This window comes from Oncorhynchus kisutch, unplaced genomic scaffold (assembly GCF_002021735.2).
Source record: "Oncorhynchus kisutch isolate 150728-3 unplaced genomic scaffold, Okis_V2 scaffold1143, whole genome shotgun sequence".
Classification (NCBI taxonomy): Eukaryota; Metazoa; Chordata; class Actinopteri; order Salmoniformes; family Salmonidae; genus Oncorhynchus; species Oncorhynchus kisutch.
In genome coordinates, this window is record NW_022263088.1 from 42,999 (window position 1) to 62,975 (window position 19,977).

Sequence of the window (19,977 nt, forward strand, 5' to 3'; positions counted from 1 at the left end):
GCTCCACCCATCGTGTTCCCTGCACTCAGCCCCTCCCAAGCTTCATTATGGCTCCACCCATCGAGTTCCCTGCACTCAGCCCCTCCCAAGCTTCATGATGGCTCCACCCATCGTGTCTCTTTTGTAACTAATGTTCCTATATTTCTGAGTATAACAATGTTCCAAGTTTAACCCAGAATGCAACACCTTCTTTCACACTGATTACATTGGATTCAACAGGTGACATCAATAAGGGATCCTAGCTTTCACCTGGATTCACCTGGTCAGTCTATGTCATGGAAAGAGCAGGTGTTCTTAATGTTTGTGTGTAAAACAGTATGTAAACATGTCAAATGTAAAAGTGTCCAGTGTTCAATGACTCTATGTACATCGGGCAGCAGTCTAAGGTTCAGGGCAGGGCAGGTAACTGGGCGCAGTGGTGACTGTTTAACAGTTTGATTGCCCTAGCGGGGTGTAACAGGCCGTGGCTCGTTTGGAGCAACTTAGAAATGTGACGTCTGGATAAACGTGGAGAAACGTCAGAGTCTGAAGTCCAATTGGTAAAACTGTGAGATCTTGTTGAGATCAAAGCTGAATGTCTTCTAGATGACACCATGACGGGGGGGGCGGGACTGGGGCGGTGGCGGTGGCGGGACAGGGGTGGGACGGGGGCGGGGCGGGGCGGGACAGGGGCGGGACAGTTACATACTGACCTATTCTCCATCAGGCTTGTTGTTGCTCATCATCACTATTCAGTCACTTCAGATGAAGTTATTACCTTGTCTGCCTGACTCCTCCCTAACAGCTTAGCCCGCCTCCTCTATGAGTTCCACTCAATTCAAGGCGCTTTATTGGCATGGGAAACACATGTTAACATTGCCAAAGAAAGTGAAGTAGATCATAAACAAAAGTGAAGTAAACAATAAAAATTAACAGTAAATATTACACTCACAAAAATTCAAAAATCTCTCTCTCTCTCTCGTCTCTCTCTCTCTCTCTCTCTCTCTCTCTCTCTCTCTCTCTCTCTCTCTCTCTCTTCTGTCTCTCTCGGTGCTTCAGTTTCGTTGTCTCTTCAGGGAGTTGCAGCTCTTATCTGTAGCTCCACAGTACCTCGTCTCCTCCAGAGCTCCAGACAGGTAAGGGACTGTCGTTCTGCTCGTGGCTGGGAAAGGGTGTTCTGAGCTGGGATAAGGTGGGCTGGGATAGGGTGTTCTGAGCTGGGTAAGGTGGGCTGGGATAGGGTGTTCTGAGCTGGGTAAGGTGGGCTGGGATATGGTGTTCTGAGCTGGGTAAGGTGGGCTGGGATAGGGTGTTCTGAGCTGGGATAAGGTGGGCTGGGATAGGGTGTTCTGAGCTGGGTAAGGTGGGCTGGGATAGGGTGTTCTGAGCTGGGTAAGGTGGGCTGGGATATGGTGTTCTGAGCTGGGTAAAGGTGGGCTGGGATAGGGTGTTCTGAGCTGGGTAAGGTGGGCTGGGATAGGGTGTTCTGAGCTGGGTAAGGTGGGCTGAGATAGGGTGTTCTGAGCTGGGTAAGGTGGGCTGGGATAGGGTGTTCTGAGCTGGGTAAGGTGGGCTGGGATAGGGTGTTCTGAGCTGGGTAAGGTGGGCTGGGATAGGGTGTTCTGAGCTGGGTAAGGTGGGCTGGGATAGGGTGTTCTGAGCTGGGTAAGGTGGGCTGGGATAGGGTGTTCTGAGCTGGGTAAGGTGGGCTGGTATAGGGTGTTCTGAGCTGGGTAAGGTGGGCTGGTATAGGTTGTTCTGAGATGGGTAAGGTGGGCTGGGATAGGGTGTTCTGAGCTGGGTAAGGTGGGCTGGGATAGGGTGTTTCTGAGCTGGGTAAGGTGGGCTGGGATAGGGTGTTCTGAGCTGGGTAAGGTGGGCTGGGATAGGGTGTTCTGAGCTGGGTAAGGTGGGCTGGGATAGGGTGTTCTGAGCTGGGTAAGGTGGGCTGGGATAGGGTGTTCTGAGCTGGGTAAGGTGGGCTGGGATAGGGTGTTCTGAGCTGGGTAAGGTGGGCTGGGATAGGGTGTTCTGAGCTGGGTAAGGTGGGCTGGGATAGGGTGTTCTGAGCTGGGTAAGGTGGGCTGGGATAGGGTGTTCTGAGCTGGGTAAGGTGGGCTGGGATAGGGTGTTCTGAGCTGGGTAAGGTGGGCTGGGATAGGGTGTTCTGAGCTGGGTAAGGTGGGCTGGGATAGGGTGTTCTGAGCTGGGTAAGGTGGGCTGGGATAGGGTGTTCTGAGCTGGGTAAGGTGGGCTGGGATAGGGTGTTCTGAGCTGGGTAAGTTTTTTTTAGCTTGTGTGTGTGTGTGTGTTCTGCATTTGGGTTTGTCTGAAAGAAAAGAGAACGGTAGGCAGGTCAGTTAAGAACAAATTCTTATTTACAATGGCGGCCTACCACGACCTACCACGGCCAAACCCAGACAATGCTGGGCCAATTGTGCGTTGCCCTATGGGACTCCCGACCACGGCCGGATGTGATTACAGCCCGGGACCAAACCAGGGTCTGTAGTGATGCTTCTAGCACTACGATGCAGTACCTTACACCTCTGCGCCACTCTGTCCATGCAATGAATAGGACTGCATGGACAGATCCCAGATCAGTACTCCTACTGTGAGAAGCTTGTTGGATATGGGCCCAGGTTCCTTCTGCCCATGTAATCCGATTTTCTGAAAGGTAAAACTGATGCCAGATCAGTACTCCTACTGTGAGGTGCCGTACTACCATGGCTGACCCTGTAAAACATTACTGCCCCTATCTGGTGTACAATCGTGGCCAAATGTTTTGAGAATGACACAAATATTAATTTCCACAAAGTTTGCTGCTTCAGTGTCTTTAGATATTTTTGTCAGATGTTACTATGGAATACTGAAGTATAATTACAAGCATTTCATAAGTGTCAAAGGCTTTTATTGACAATTACATTAAGTTGATGCAGAGTCAGTATTTGCAGTGTTGACCCTTCTTTTTCAATACCTCTGCAATCCGCCCTGGCATGCTGTCAATTAACTTCTGGGCCACATCCTGACTGATGGCAGCCCATTCTTGCATAATCAATGCTTGGAGTTTGTCAGAATTTGTGTGGTTTTGTTTGTCCACCTGTCACTTGAGGATTGACCACAAGTTCTCAAATGGTATTAAGGCCTGGGGAGTTTCCTGGCCATGGACCGAAAATATTGATGTTTTGTTCCCCGAACCACTTAGTTGTCACTTTTGCCTTATGGCAAGGTGCTCCATCATGCTGGAAAAGGCATTGTTCTTCACCAAACTGTTCCTGGATGGTTGGGTGAAGTTGCTCTCGGAGGATGTGTTGGTACCATTCTTTATTCATGGCTGTGTTCTTAGGCAAAATTGTGAGTGAGCCCACTCCCTTGGCTGAGGAGCAACCCCACACATGAATGGTTTCAGGATGCTTTACTGTTGGCATGACACAGTAGCGCTCACCTTGTCATCTCCAGACAAGCTTTTTTCCGGATGCCCCAAACAGTCGGAAAGGGGATTCATCAGAGAAAATGACTTTACCCCAGTCCTCAGCAGTCCAATCCCTGTACCTTTTGCAGAATATCAGTCTGTCCCTGATGTTTTTCCTGGAGAGAAGTGGCTTCTTTGCTGCCCTTCTTGACACCAGGCCATCCTCCAAAAGTCTTCGCCTCACTGTATGTGCAGATGCCCCGATCCTGCAGCTGAATCAACTTTAGGAGATGGTCCTGGCACTTGCTGGACATTCTTGGGCGCCCTGAAGCCTTCTTTACAACAATTGAACCCCTCTCCTTGAAGTTCTTGATGATCCGATAAATGGTTGATTTAGATGCAATCCTACTGGCAGCAACATCCTTGCCTGTGAAGCCCTTTTTGTGCAAAGCAATGATGACGGCACGTGTTTCCTTGCCGGTAACCATGTTTGACAGAGGAAGAACAATGATTTCAAGCACCACCCTCCTTTTGAAGCTTCCAGTCTGTTATTCGAACTCAATCAGCATGACAGAGTGACCTCCAGCCATGTCCTCGTCAACACTCACACCTGTGTTGACGAGAGAATCACTGACAGGATGTCAGCTGGCCCTTTTGTGGCAGGGCTGAAATGCAGTGGAGATGTTTTTTGGGTGATTCAGTTCATTTTTATGCAAAGAGGGACTTTGCAATTAATTGCAATTCATCTGATCACTCTTCAAATCATTCTGGAGTATATGCCGTCATACAAACTGAGGCAAAAGACTTTGTGAAACTTTTGGCCGCGACTGTATGTAACAGAACCTAGGGAATAGGGGACCATTTAGGACAAACCCATAGATAGAGAGGAGTTATATAACCTCTGCATTTCCTTATTGCGTTCAGATTGTTATAAAATATGTTCTCAAGACTGACCTGGTCACTGTTAGTAAAGATTAAACAGATTGTTTTATAGTACAAGGTTAGTATGAATCATGAAGTTGGAATTTATATTTATTTATTGAACCTTAATTGAACCAGGAAGTCCCATTGGGATCAGAAGACCTGTTTCCTCATGGAGACCACGTAGATCAATTATGTTTAGATGATGTGATGTATTATAGCTGATTCCAGATGACATACAGCACTGTGGTTGCCTATGACTGACTACGGTTTCTCAAAACTCCATCTGATTGGTCCATAATATGGCATTAGAAACTGTATTTAGTATTGTCAGCTGATGTGTCATTGTGGAGTGACGCTTAAAGGTTTTCTAACTAACTTAAACTAATTGAATAGTACATAATAGTACGGGGCGGCAGGGTAGCCTAGTGGTTAGAGCGTTGGACTAGTAACCGGAAGGTTGTAAGTTCAAACCCCTGAGCTGACAAGGTACAAAGCTGCCCCTGAACAGGCAGTTAACCCACTGTTCCTAGGCCGTTATTGAAAATAAGAATTTGTTCTTAACTGACTTGCCTAGTAAAATAAAGGTTAAACAAAAAAATGCAAATGAAGTGATTTTGAACATGGACCAAGTTTATGTTTTTTTTCTGCAAGAGAAGTGTTACGTTCTGGTGATGTTCACTATATGTCCCCTTTAAGGATGGAGAGCACTTATATGGGCTGGGTACATCATGTGATGTTCACTATATGTCCCCTTTAAGGATGGAGAGCACTTATATGGGCTGGGTACATCATGTGATGTTCACTATATGTCCCCTTTAAGGACGGAGAGAACTTATATGGTTCTGATCATGGGCTGGGTACATCATGTGATGTTAACTATATGTCCCCTTTAAGGACGGAGAGAACTTATATGGTTCTGATCATGGGCTGGGTACATCATGTGATGTTAACTATATGTCCCCTTTAAGGATGGAGAGAACTTATATGGTTCTGATCATGGGCTGGGTACATCATGTGATGTTAACTATATGTCCCCTTTAAGGAAGGAGAGAACTTATATGGTTCTGATCATGGGCTGGGTACATCATGTGATGTTAACTATATGTCCCCTTTAAGGATGGAGAGAACTTATATGGTTCTGATCATGGGCTGGGTACATCATGTGATGTTAACTATATGTCCCCTTTAAGGACGGAGAGAACTTATATGGTTCTGATCATGGGCTGGGTACATCATGTGATGTTAACTATATGTCCCCTTTAAGGATGGAGAGCACTTATATGGTTCTGATCATGGGCTGGGTACATCATGTGATGTTAACTATATGTCCCCTTTAAGTACGGAGATAACTTATATGGTTCTGATCATGGGCTGGGTACATCATGTGATGTTAACTATATGTCCCCTTTAAGGATGGAGAGCACTTATATGGTTCTGATCGTGGGCTGGGTACATCATGTGATGTTAACTATATGTCCCCTTTAAGGACGGAGAGAACTTATATGGTTCTGATCATGGGCTGGGTACATCATGTGATGTTAACTATATGTCCCCTTTAAGGACGGAGAGCACTTATATGGTTCTGATCATGGGCTGGGTACATCATGTGATGTTAACTATATGTCCCCTTTAAGGACGGAGAGCACTTATATGGTTCTGATCATGGGCTGGGTACATCATGTGATGTTCACTATATGTCCCCTTTAAGGATGGAGAGCACTTATATGGTTCTGATCATGGGCTGGGTACATCATGTGATGTTAACTATATGTCCCCTTTAAGGATGGAGAGCACTTATATGGTTCTGATCATGGGCTGGGTACATCATGTGATGTTAACTATATGTCCCCTTTAAGGATGGAGAGCACTTATATGGTTCTGATCATGGGCTGGGTACATCATGTGATGTTAACTATATGTCCCCTTTAAGGATGGAGAGCACTTATATGGTTCTGATCATGGGCTGGGTACATCATGTGATGTTAACTATATGTCCCCTTTAAGGATGGAGAGCACTTATATGGTTCTGATCATGGGCTGGGTACATCATGTGATGTTAACTATATGTCCCCTTTAAGTACGGAGAGAACTTATATGGTTCTGATCATGGGCTGGGTACATCATGTGATGTTAACTATATGTCCCCTTTAAGGATGGAGAGCACTTATATGGTTCTGATCGTGGGCTGGGTACATCATGTGATGTTAACTATATGTCCCCTTTAAGGACGGAGAGAACTTATATGGTTCTGATCATGGGCTGGGTACATCATGTGATGTTAACTATATGTCCCCTTTAAGGATGGAGAGCACTTATATGGTTCTGATCATGGGCTGGGTACATCATGTGATGTTAACTATATGTCCCCTTTAAGTACGGAGAGAACTTATATGGTTCTGATCATGGGCTGGGTACATCATGTGATGTTAACTATATGTCCCCTTTAAGGATGGAGAGCACTTATATGGTTCTGATCGTGGGCTGGGTACATCATGTGATGTTAACTATATGTCCCCTTTAAGGACGGAGAGCACTTATATGGTTCTGATCATGGGCTGGGTACATCATGTGATGTTAACTATATGTCCCCTTTAAGGACGGAGAGCACTTATATGGTTCTGATCATGGGCTGGGTACATCATGTGATGTTAACTATATGTCCCCTTTAAGGACGGAGAGCACTTATATGGTTCTGATCATGGGCTGGGTACATCATGTGATGTTAACTATATGTCCCCTTTAAGGATGGAGAGCACTTATATGGTTCTGATCATGGGCTGGGTACATCATGTGATGTTAACTATATGTCCCCTTTAAGGATGGAGAGCACTTATATGGTTCTGATCATGGGCTGGGTACATCATGTGATGTTAACTATATGTCCCCTTTAAGGATGGAGAGCACTTATATGGTTCTGATCATGGGCTGGGTACATCATGTGATGTTAACTATATGTCCCCTTTAAGGACGGAGAGCACTTATATGGTTCTGATCATGAGCTGGGTACATCGTGTGATGTTTGCTGAAGGTTTATTAGTAATAGTGCTGTCATAAATGACGCTCACTGGGAGAATCTCAATTGCATGCTCCTCGCGTCCTCTCTCCTCGCCTCCTTCTCAAAACCCATTGGAGGAGAATGAGGAGAGGAGAGAGAGAGCAGAGAGAGTAGAGAGGACCCCATTGAGATTCTGACACTGTGTTCACTATCTCCCTCTCTCTCTCTGCTCCCTTTATCTCTCTCCCACCTGTCTTCTCTTTTTCCCCTACAACTCTCTCTCAATTTAATTCAATACAAGGGGCTTTATTGGCATGGACACATATGTTAACATTGCCAATGCAAGTAAAGTAGATAATTAACAAAAGAGAAATAAATGTGCAAATGGTTAAAGTACAAAAGGGAAAATAAATAAACATGGGTTGTATTTACAATGGTGTTTGTTCTTCACTGGTTGCCCCCCCTCTCCCTCCCTCTTCCCCTCTCTTTCTCACTCCCTCACCTCTCCCCCTCCTCTCTCCCCTCTGCTCCCCCTATCTCTCTCTCTCTCTCTGCTCCCCCTCTCTCTGTTCCCCCTCTCTCTCTCTGCTCCCCCTCTCTTTCTCCCTCACTCACCTCTCTCCCCTCTGCTCCCCCTATCTCTCTCTCTCTCTCTGCTCCCCCTATCTCTCTCTCTCTGCTCCCCCTATCTCTCTCTCTCTGCTCCCCCTATCTCTCTCTCTCTCTCCCACCTGACTTATCTTTTTCCCCCTCCTCTCTCTCTCCCCTCTCTCTTTCTCACTACCTTACCCCCTCCTCTCTCAACTCTGCCACCCCTCCCATATATCTCTCCCCCTCCTCTCTCTCTCTCTCAAACGCTTCCGGATGAAATGATTATGTTGTGTTAACCTGGATGTCTTTATCCTAGGGCGACACTCCCCTACCCCGACAGTATGGAGAATGGTCAGCAGTATAGAGGTCAGTATGGATCCCCCCAGCACATCCCACCTCCCTCCTACCCCGGCCCCCCAGCGGCCTACAGCTTACAGGGAGGTGACAAGGGTGCAGCCTACCCCCCCCAGCCTGGCTTCCAGGGAGGTGAGAGACCAGATCTACACTGATACTCTTAGGGACAGTTTAAGCCTTAGACTAAACAGCTATTTCAATAGAGATTCTCCGTTGAGCATGTTTTTCAGACCAGGACTAGGTTTATTCTGTGTCCAGGAAACCAGCCCTTACTCTTCATGTAAATTAAAATGTTACTGGACAGCATCTCCCTTCAATAGTGTTTTCATTAAGCGCTTTGGAAGTGTGTCACGATAGCCATAGATGTCATGAGCATCATTGTATCCCTGGGTTTGTGTCCCCATAATGCTGGCCAACCACTCTGTATCCCTAGTTTTGTGTCCCCATAATGCTGGCCAACCACTCTGTATCCCTAGGTTTGTGTTCCCATAATGCTGGCCATCCAATCTGTATCCCTGAGGTTGTGTCCCCATAATGCTGGCCAACCACTCTGTATCTCTGGGTTGTGGTACATTACGCTGGCCAACCACTCAGTATCCCTGGGTTTGTGTTCCCATTATGCTGGCCAACCACTCTGTATCCCTGTGTGGTGGAACATAATGCTGGCCAACCACTCTGTATCCCTGTGTTGTGGAACATAATGCTGGCCAACCACTCTGTATCCCTGTGTTGTGGAACATAATGCTGGCCAACCACTCTGTATCCCTGGGTTGTGGTACATTATGCTGGCCAACCACTCTGTATCCCTGTGTTGTGGAACATAATGCTGGCCAACCACTCTGTATCCCTGGGTTGTGGTACATTATGCTGGCCAACCACTCTGTATCCCTGTGTTGTGGAACATAATGCTGGCCAACCACTCTGTATCCCTGGGTTGTGGTACATAATGCTGGCCAACCACTCTGTATCCCTGGGTTGTGGTACATTATGCAAGATGGTTTCTGTTCAATTAATTTATTGATGTATTTATCTATCCCTTATTTATCAGGTCCCCAAGCCGGCATGTACCCACCACCTCCCCAATACAGCATGGCACAACCCAGAAACACCCCTGGGGGTGAGTCACACACACACACACACACACACACACACACACACACACACACACACACACACACACACAGTGACGTGATTATTTAATCAAAATAGCTGTTATGAAAAGCCAAATCAAAAATGAAATTATATTTTCAATCATTTTTCTAAATTCTCACAATAACCAAAGTCATTTGTCTGATGATTCGGGGTTACAGCCCCTTCCGACCAGCAGACTGTAGACACAACGTTGTGAAGACAGAGTCTCGGTTTCGACGGCTAGCTAGCGAGTTTGTGAGTGAAGTAAACAAAGCCAGGTTAACTGTGCCAGATCAAATAAAAATCAAATCAAATCAAATTGATTTATATAGCCCTTCGTACATCAGCTGATATCTCAAAGTGCTGTACAGAAACCCAGCCTAAAACCCCAAACAGCAAGCAATGCAGGTGTAGAAGCACGGTGGCTAGGAAAAACTCCCTAGAAAGGCCAAAACCTAGGAAGAAACCTAGAGAGGAACCAGGCTATGTGGGGTGGCCAGTCCTCTTCTGGCTGTGCCAGGTGGAGATTATAACAGAACATGGCCAAGATGTTCAAATGTTTATAAATGACCAGCATGGTCAAATAATAATAATCACAGGCAGAATAGTTGAAACTGGAGCAGCAGCACGGCCAGGTGGACTGGGGACAGCAAGGAGTCATCGTGTCAGGTAGTCCTGAGGCATGGTCCTAGGGCTCAGGTCCTCCGAGAGAGAGAAAGAAAGAGAGAAAGAGAGAATTAGAGAGAGCATACTTAAATTCACACAGGACACCGGATAGGACAGGAGAAGTACTCCAGATATAACAAACTGACCCTAGCCCCCCGACACATAAACTACTGCAGCATAAATACTGGAGGCTGAGACAGGAGAGGTCAGGAGACATCCGAGGACACCCCCGGACAGGGCCAAACAGGAAGGATATAACCCCACCCACTTTGCCTAAGCACAGCCCCCACACCACTAGAGGGATATCTTCAACCACCAACTTACCATCCTGAGACAAGGCCGAGTATAGCCCACAAAGACCTCTGCCACGGCACAACCCAAGGGGGGGCGCCAACCCAGACAGGAAGATCACATCAGTGACTCAACCCACTCAAGTGACGCACCCCTCCTAGGGACGGTATGAAAGATCCCTAGTAAGCCAGTGACTCAGCCCCTGTAATAGGGTTAGAGGCAGAGAATCCCAGTGGAAATAGGGGAACCGGCCAGGCAGAGACAGCAAGGGCGGTTCGTTGCTCCAGAGCCTTTCCATTCACCTTCACACTCCTGGGCCAGACTACACTTAATCATATGACCCACTGAAGAGATGAGTCTTCAGTAAAGACTTAAAGGCTGAGACCGAGTTTGCGTCTCTCCCATGGGTAGGCAGACCATTCCATAAAAATTTAGCTCTGTTTGCTTAGAAATTCTAGGGACAATTAGGAGGCCTGTGTCTTGTTACCGTAGCGTACGTGTAGGTATGTACGGCAGGACCAAATCAGAGCGATAGGTAGGAGCAAGCCCATGTAATGCTTTGTAGGTTAGCAGTAAAACCTTGAAATCAGCCCTTGCCTTGACAGGAAGCCAGTGTAGGGAGGCTAGCACTGGAGTAATATGATCAAATTTTTAGGTTCTAGTCAGGATTCTAGCAGCCGTATTTAGCACTAACTGAAGTTTATTTAGTGCTTTATCCGGGTAGCCGGAAAGTAGAGCATTGCAGTAGTCTAACCTAGAGGTGACAAAAGCATGGATTGATTTTTCTGCATCATTTTTGGACAGAAAGTTTCTGATTTTTGCAATGTTACGTAGATGGAAAAAAGCTGTCCTTGAAACAGTCTTGATATGTTCTTCAAAAGAGAGATCAGGGTCCAGAGTAACGCCGAGGACCTTCACAGTTTTATTTGAGACGACTGTACAACCATTAAGATTAATTGTCAGATTCAACAGAAGATCTCTTTGTTTCTTGGGACCTAGAACAAGCATCTCTGTTTAAAAGTAGAAAGTTTGCAGCCATTGTAGTGGAAAATCGGTTCAAATATGACACAATGAAGAACTTTGAATTCAATTATAGACTTTTAATACAAGAGTATAACAAGCCAGAGTGCCCCGCGGGACCCACACCTTTTTCAGAGCCCTGGCTCCAGTATTTATCCACATATTGCATATGAGCCCATCCTACATGCAAATAAAGTTACATTCCAATCCGTGTATCCTGCTTGCTCAGCCCAATAACGCCCACATCTGCTTTCCATTAGATCCTAATGATGACAAGACCCTTGCTTTGACCCTTCACTCAGCTTAATGCATTCTCCTGTTTGTGTGTTATCTAGGGTCAGCAGACTATGTGTCTTCTCTGTCATTCCTTCTGCATCTCTACGTCCTAAAAATATGCGGAACTATGTCTAGTGGTCATCAGTTAGTCATTTGACTGACCCCCTCCTTTGTATATCCCTCTGGCCTTGGTATGTCCAGCTATCCTGGCAGCTATGTGTCACCTTCCCTTCATGTAGTCTGTTTTTAGTGTTCAGCTATTCTATACATCTTATGCATTTGTCTATGTGTTATATTTGCACCCACACCATCCACTTCCTTATGTCTGAAACACATGCTTCTAGCGAGGGCAATTTTGGGGCTTCACCATGTTTCATTGAAATGTACAGATGTGTGTCATCCGCATAGCAGTGAAAGTTAACATTATGTTTTCGAATGACATCCCCAAGAGGTAAAATATATAGTGAAAACAATAGTGGTCCTAAAACGGAACCTTGAGGAACACCGAAATGTACAGTTGATTTATCAGAGGACAAACCATTCACAGAGACGAACTGATATCTTTCTGACAGATAAGATCTAAACCAGGCCAGAACTTGTCCGTGTAGACCAATTTGGGTTTCCAATCTCTCCAAAAGAATGTGGTGATCGATGGTATCAAAAGCAGCACTAAGGTCTAGGAGCACGAGGACAGATGCAGAGCCTCGGTCTGATGCCATTAAAAGTTAAAAGGTCATTTACCACCTTCACAAGTGCAGTCTCAGTGCTATGATGGGGTCTAAAACCAGACTGAAGCATTTCGTATACATTGTTTGTCTTCAGGAAGGCAGTGAGTTCCTGCGCAACAGCCTTTTCTAAAAATTTTGAGAGGAATGGAAGATTCAATATAGGCCGATAGTTTTTTATATTTTCTGGGTCAAGGTTTGGCTTTTTCAAGAGAGGCTTTATTACTGCCACTTTTAGTGAGTTTGGTACACATCCGGTGGATAGAGAGCCGTTTATTATGTTCAACATAGGAGGGCCAAACACAGGAAGCAGCTCTTTCAGTAGTTTAGTTGGAATAGGGTCCAGTATGCAGCTTGAAGGTTTAGAGGCCATGATTATTTTCATCATTGTGTCAAGAGATATAGTACTAAAACACTTGAGCGTCTCTCTTGATCCTAGGTCCTGGCAGAGTTGTGCAGACTCAGGACAACTGAGCTTTGAAGGAATACGTGTCACGCCTTGGTCTTAGTATTTTGTGTTTTCTTTAATTATTTGTTCAGGCCAGGGTGTGACATGGGTTTATTGTGTTGTCGTATTGGGTTTTTTGTAGGCATTGGGATTGTGGCTGATTAGGGGTGTGTCTAGCATAGGCTTGGCTGCCTGAGGCAGTTCTCAATCAGAGTCAGGTGATTCTCGTGGTCTCTGATTGGGAACCATATTTAGGTAGCCGGGGTTTCACTGTGTATTTTGTGGGTGATTGTTCCTGTCTCTGTGTAGTTTCACCAGATAGGCTGTAATTAGGTTTCACGTTCCGTTTGTTGTTTTTTTGTATTTATTATAGTTATTTCATGTATCGCTATTTCTTCATTAAAAGACATGAGTAACCACCACGCTGCATTTCGGTCCGACTCTCTTTCGACAAACGAAGAACGCCGTTACAATACGCAGATTTAAAGAGTCCGTAATTTGCTATCTAATAATCATGATCTTTTCCTCAAAGAAGTTCATGAATTTATCATTGCTGAAGTAAAAGCCATCCTCTCTTGGGGAATGCTGCTTTTTAGTTAGCTTTGCGACAGTATCAAAAAGGAATTTCGGATTGTTCTTATTTTCCTCAATTAAGTTGGAAAAATAGGATGATCGAGCAGCAGTAAGGGCTCTTCGATACTTCACGGTACCGTCCTTCCAAGCTATTCGGAAGACTTCCAGTTTGGTGTGGCGCCATTTCCGTTCCAATTTCCTGGAAGCTTGCTTCAGAGCTCGGGTATTTTCTGTATACCAGGGAGCTAGTTTCTTATGAGAAATGTTTTTAGTTTTTAGGGGTGCAACTGCATCTAGGGTATTGCGCAAGGTTAAATTGAGTTCCTCCGTTAGGTGGTTAACTGATTTTTGTCCTCTGGCGTCCTTGGGTAGACAGAGGGAATCTGGAAGGACATCAAGGAATCTTTTTGTAGTCTGTGAATTTATAGCACGACTTTTGATGTTCCTTGGTTGGGGTCTGAGCAGATTATTTGTTGCAATTGCAAACGTAATAAAATGGTGGTCCGATAGTCCAGGATTATGAGGAAAAACATTAAGATCCACAACATTTATTCCATGGGACAAAACTAGGTCCAGAGTATGACTGTGACAGTGAGTGGGTCCAGAGACATGTTGGACAAAACCCACTGAGTCGATGATGGCTCCGAAAGCCTTTTGGAGTGGGTCTGTGGACTTTTCCATGTGAATAGTAAAGTCACCAAAGATTAGAATATTATCTGCTATGACTACAAGGTCCGATAGGAATTCAGGGAACTCAATGAGGAACGCTGTATATGGCCCAGGAGGCCTGTAAACAGTAGCTATAAAAAGTGATTGAGTAGGCTGCATAGATTTCATGACTAGAAGCTCAAAAGACAAAAACATGATTTTTTATTTTGTAAATTGAAATTTGCTATCGTAAATTTTAGCAACACCTCCGCCTTTGCGGGATGCACGGGGGATATGGTCACTAGTGTAGCCAGGAGGTGAGGCCTCATTTAACACAGTAAATTCATCAGGCTTAAGCCATGTTTCAGTCAGGCCAATCACATCAAGATTATGATCAGTGATTAGTTCATTGACTATAATTGCCTTTGAAGTAAGGGATCTAACATTAAGTATCCCTATTTTGAGATTTGAAGTAGCATGATCTCTTTCAATAATGACAGGAATGGAGGAGGTCTTTATCCTAGTGAGATTGCTAAGGCGAACACCGCCATGTTTAGTTTTGCCCAACCTAGGTCGAGGCACAGACACGGTCTCAATGGTGATAGCTGAACTGACTACACTGACTGTGATAGTGGCAGACTCCACTATGCTGGCAGGCTGGCTACCATAAGGTAGTCGTGGTGATGGTTTCTAATCATCGACCCATGTGGAGGAGTAGAGTAAAGAAAAAGAAGCTGTACATTTTTTGGGGGGGTCGTTGTCATAGCAGTTCTATCCAGTATTACTATAGTATTACTCCATCCTAATGGGTTATATATGTTCCTGTCCAGTATTACTATAGTATTACTCCATCCTAATGGGTTATATATGTTCCTGTCCAGTATTACTATACTATTACTCCATCCTAATGGGTTATATATGTTCCTGTCCAGTATTACTATAGTATTACTCCATCCTAATGGGTTATATATGTTCCTGTCCAGTATTACTATACTATTACTCCATCCTAATGGGTTATATATGTTCCTGTCCAGTATTACTATAGTATTACTCCATCCTAATGGGTTATATATGTTCCTGTCCTGTCCAGTCCTATCCAGTATTACTATACTATTACTCCATCCTAATGGGTTATATATGTTCCTGTCCAGTATTACTATACTATTACTCCATCCTAATGGGTTATATATGTTCCTGTCCAGTATTACTATAGTATTACTCCATCCTAATGGGTTATATATGTTCCTGTCCAGTATTACTATAGTATTACTCCATCCTAATGGGTTATATATGTTCCTGTCCAGTATTACTTTAGTATTACTCCATCCTAATGGGTTATATATGTTCCTGTCCAGTATTACTATAGTATTACTCCATCCTAATGGGTAATATATGTTCCTGTCCAGTATTACTATAGTATTACTCCATCCTAATGGGTTATATATGTTCCTGTCCAGTATTACTATAGTATTACTCCATCCTAATGGGTTATATATGTTCCTGTCCTGTCCAGTCCTATCCAGTATTACTATAGTATTACTCCATCCTAATGGGTTATATATGTTCCTGTCCAGTATTACTATAGTATTACTCCATCCTAATGGGTTATATATGTTCCTGTCCTGTCCAGTATTACTATAGTATTACTCCATCCTAACGGGTTATATATGTTCCTGTCCAGTATTACTATAGTATTACTCCATCCTAATGGGTTATATATGTTCCTGTCCAGTATTACTATAGTATTACTCCATCCTAATGGGTTATATATGTTCCTGTCCAGTATTACTATAGTATTACTCCATCCTAATGGGTTATATATGTTCCTGTCCTGTCCAGTCCTATCCAGTATTACTATAGTATTACTCCATCCTAATGGGTTATATATGTTCCTGTCCAGTATTACTATAGTATTACTCCATCCTAATGGGTTATATATGTTCCTGTCCAGTATTACTATAGTATTACTCCATCCCAATGGGTTATATATGTTCCTGTCCTGTCCAGTATTACTATAGTATTACTCCATCCTAATGGGTTATATATGTTCCTGTCCAGTATTACTATAGTATTACTCCATCCTAATGGGTTATATATGTTCCTGTCCAGTATTACTATACTATTACTCCATCCTAATGGGTTATATATGTTCCTGTCCAGTATTACTATAGTATTACTCCATCCTAATGGGTTATATATGTTCCTGTCCAATATTACTATAGTATTACTCCATCCTAATGGGTTATATATGTTCCTGTCCAGTATTACTATACTATTACTCCATCCTAATGGGTTATATATGTTCCTGTCCAGTATTACTATAGTATTACTCCATCCTAATGGGTTATATATGTTCCTGTCCAGTATTACTATAGTACTACTCCATCCTAATGGGTTATATATGTTCCTGTCCAGTATTACTATACTATTACTCCATCCTAATGGGTTATATATGTTCCTGTCCAGTATTACTATAGTATTACTCCATCCTAATAGGTTATATATGTTCCTGTCCAGTATTACTATAGTATTACTCCATCCTAATGGGTTATATATGTTCCTGTCCAGTATTACTATACTATTACTCCATCCTAATGGGTTATATATGTTCCTGTCCAGTATTACTATAGTATTACTCCATCCTAATGGGTTATATATGTTCCTGTCCAGTATTACTATAGTATTACTCCATCCTAATGGGTTATATATGTTCCTGTCCAGTATTACTATACTATTACTCCATCCTAATGGGTTATATATTTTCCTGTCCAGTATTACTATAGTATTACTCCATCCTAATGGGTTATATATGTTCCTGTCCAGTATTACTATAGTATTACTCCATCCTAATGGGTTATATATGTTCCTGTCCAGTATTACTATACTATTACTCCATCCTAATGGGTTATATATGTTCCTGTCCAGTATTACTATAGTATTACTCCATCCTAATGGGTTATATATGTTCCTGTCCAGTATTACTATAGTATTACTCCATCCTAATGGGTTATATATGTTCCTGTCCAGTATTACTATAGTATTACTCCATCCTAATGGGTTATATATGTTCCTGTCCTGTCCAGTATTACTATAGTATTACTCCATCCTAATGGGTTATATATGTTCCTGTCCAGTATTACTATAGTATTACTCCATCCTAATGGGTTATATATGTTCCTGTCCTGTCCAGTATTACTATAGTATTACTCCATCCTAATGGGTTATATATGTTCCTGTCCAGTATTACTATACTATTACTCCATCCTAATGGGTTCTATTTGTAATTTTTATTTTACCTTTATTTAACCAGGCAAGTCAGTTCAGAACACATCCTTTATTTAACCAGGCAAGTCAGTTCAGAACACATCCTTTATTTAACCAGGCAAGTCAGTTCAGAACACATCCTTTATTTAACCAGGCAAGTCAGTTCAGAACACATCCTTTATTTAACCAGGCAAGTCAGTTCAGAACACATCCTTTATTTAACCAGGCAAGTCAGTTCAGAACACATCCTTTATTTAACCAGGCAAGTCAGTTCAGAACACATCCTTATTTTCAATGACGGCTTAGGAACAGTGGGTTAACTGCCTTGTTCAGGGGCAGAACGACAGATTTGTACCTTGTCAGCTCGGGGATATGAGCTTGCAACCTTTTGGTTACTAGGCCAACACTCTAACCACTAGGCTACCCTGCCGCCCCTATATGGTCCTGTCCAGTATTACTATAGTATTACTATAGTATTACTCCATCCTATATGGTCCTGTCCAGTCCTATCCAGTTATATCTGATTCTATCTGGTTCTGGCCAGTATTCCCTCCCTCCTTCCCTCTGCGGTAACCCAGGTGGTGGTTCTGTCCTATTCTATCCCGTTCTGACCAGTTCTAAGCAGTATTCTCCTCCTTCTGCAAAAACCCAGGTGGTGGTTCTGTCCTGTTCTATCCAGGTTCTGACCAGTTATATCTGGTTCTAACCAGTATTCTCCTCCCTCTGCAGTAACCCAGGTGGTGGTTCTGACCAGTTCTATCTGGTTCTAACCAGTATTCTCCTCCCTCTGCGGTAACCCAGGTGGTGGTTCTGACCAGTTTTATCTGGTTCTAACCAGTATTCTCCTCCATCTGCAGTAACCCAGGTGGTGGTTCTGACCAGTTCTATCTGGTTCTAACCAGTATTCTCCTCCCTCTGCAGTAACCCAGGTGGTGATGCAGCAGCCGCTGCTAAGAGACGTAGCCGGCCAGATGACGTGTCCCCACTGTCAGGTCCCGGTTCTGACAGAGACCACACACACCCCTGGACTGCTCACCTGGCTCATCTGTGGAGCCCTCTTCTGCTTCTTGTGAGTTGACACACACACACACATGCACATACAGGAATACACACACACACATATACAGGAATACACACACACATGCACATACAGGATTACACACACACACGCACATACAGGACTACACATCTTTTTGGTTGTTGTAGCTTTTATTCTCTCACACACACTGAATATCCTCATTCTCTCTCTTTGCCCCCCCCCCTCTCTCTCTCTCTCTTTGTCCCCCCCCCCCCCTCTCTCTCTTTGCCCCCCCCCCTCCCCTCCCCCCTCCTCTCTCTAGGTGCATGATATTCTCTTGGATTCCGTTTTGTGTTGACTCCTGTAAGGACGTAGAACACCACTGCCCCAACTGCAAGACAGTGATCTACATCCACAAACGCATGTGAACAGACCAAGACCAGACACCTGCCACATAGTGATCCTTACCTATATGAATCTATTCCAGTAGTGTTGATCCTCTGAGGGAAACTGCAAACCCAGTTTAATGCACCACGATTGGAAAGACAATGGGCTCCTACTGTCTGTCGCTGAAATCACTGCTGCAGTACCAGCTTTTCATCTACTGGGAATGTGTGACAGGGTATTATTATAGTCGTCATTTACTATATCGTAAAAATTCATGAAATCAAAATGTGCTTCTTGGTCTTAATTTCAGCTTAAGGTTAGGTATTATGGTCAGCAGTGTGGTTATATTTGATGACTTTGTGGCTGTGCCAGCTAGTGACCCCTCTACAGAGCTGCCTCAAGGGCAAGATTCATGCCAATAAATGCCAACCTGCCCCTAATTAGGGGGAACAGGTTAAAGAGTAGACAGACAGACACATGTACGTGCCAAGACCACGTTTAATAGGTTTTTATACTGATTGTAATGAAGCTTTTCAATTAACACAGAACACATTGTTCTTTGCAATGAATAACGGTCAAGTTTATTGATTGGTTGTTTACTTTCAATTATTTTAATAATCTCAATAATAATGGTCATTGTATTATTTTTTTTCAGAAACACACACTCACACATTCCACATGGTGGTGCTATTCCACATGAACCACACCACCTCCAAACCACCTGTAGTGGTGTTAATGATGTAGCTAGATTGGACTGGACTGATCTGGGCCTGTATTCACTAAGAGTCTCAGAGTAGAAGAGCTGGACTGGACTGATCTGGGCCTGTATTCACTAAGAGTCTCAGAGTAGAAGAGCTGGACTGGGCTGATCTGGGCCTGTTTGTGGTCCGTCACTGGCCCCATTCATTCAGGTCATCATGTTGTTACTAGGCTAGTTGAGACATTATTAGACACACTAATCTGCACTGCTGACGTGTGTGTGTGTGTGTGTGTGTGCTACTGGAGATGATGACAGGAACCTTCTATGTTTAGCCTCCATTACTGGCATCTTTTAAGAACTCTATTGTCTATTAATTAACACCACTGCTCCTAACGACTCTCTCAGTAATAAACAGTCTCAGGGTAGGACTACTGATCTAGGATCAGGTAACGACTCTCTCAGTACAGTACAGGCTGTACTAATAAACAGTCTCAGGGTAGGACTACTGATCTAGGATCAGGTAACTACTCTCTCAGTACAGTACAGGGGCTGTACTAATAAACAGTCTCAGGGTAGGA

The 19,977-nt window shown here is 43.9% G+C and overlaps 1 protein-coding gene across 1 annotated transcript; it reads left to right on the top strand.

The window, feature by feature from the left end:
- Positions 1–1,018: 1,018 nt before the first annotated feature.
- LOC116364982 (lipopolysaccharide-induced tumor necrosis factor-alpha factor homolog) lies at positions 1,019–19,323 on the top strand. The gene is made up of 6 exons (XM_031817762.1): positions 1,019–1,115; positions 8,215–8,384; positions 9,301–9,369; positions 18,024–18,034; positions 18,224–18,363; positions 18,635–19,323. The coding sequence occupies exons 2-6, from the start codon at positions 8,240–8,242 to the stop codon at positions 18,738–18,740; spliced, it is 471 nt and encodes a 156-aa protein (XP_031673622.1). The 5' UTR covers positions 1,019–1,115; positions 8,215–8,239; the 3' UTR covers positions 18,741–19,323.
- Positions 19,324–19,977: the final 654 nt, after the last annotated feature.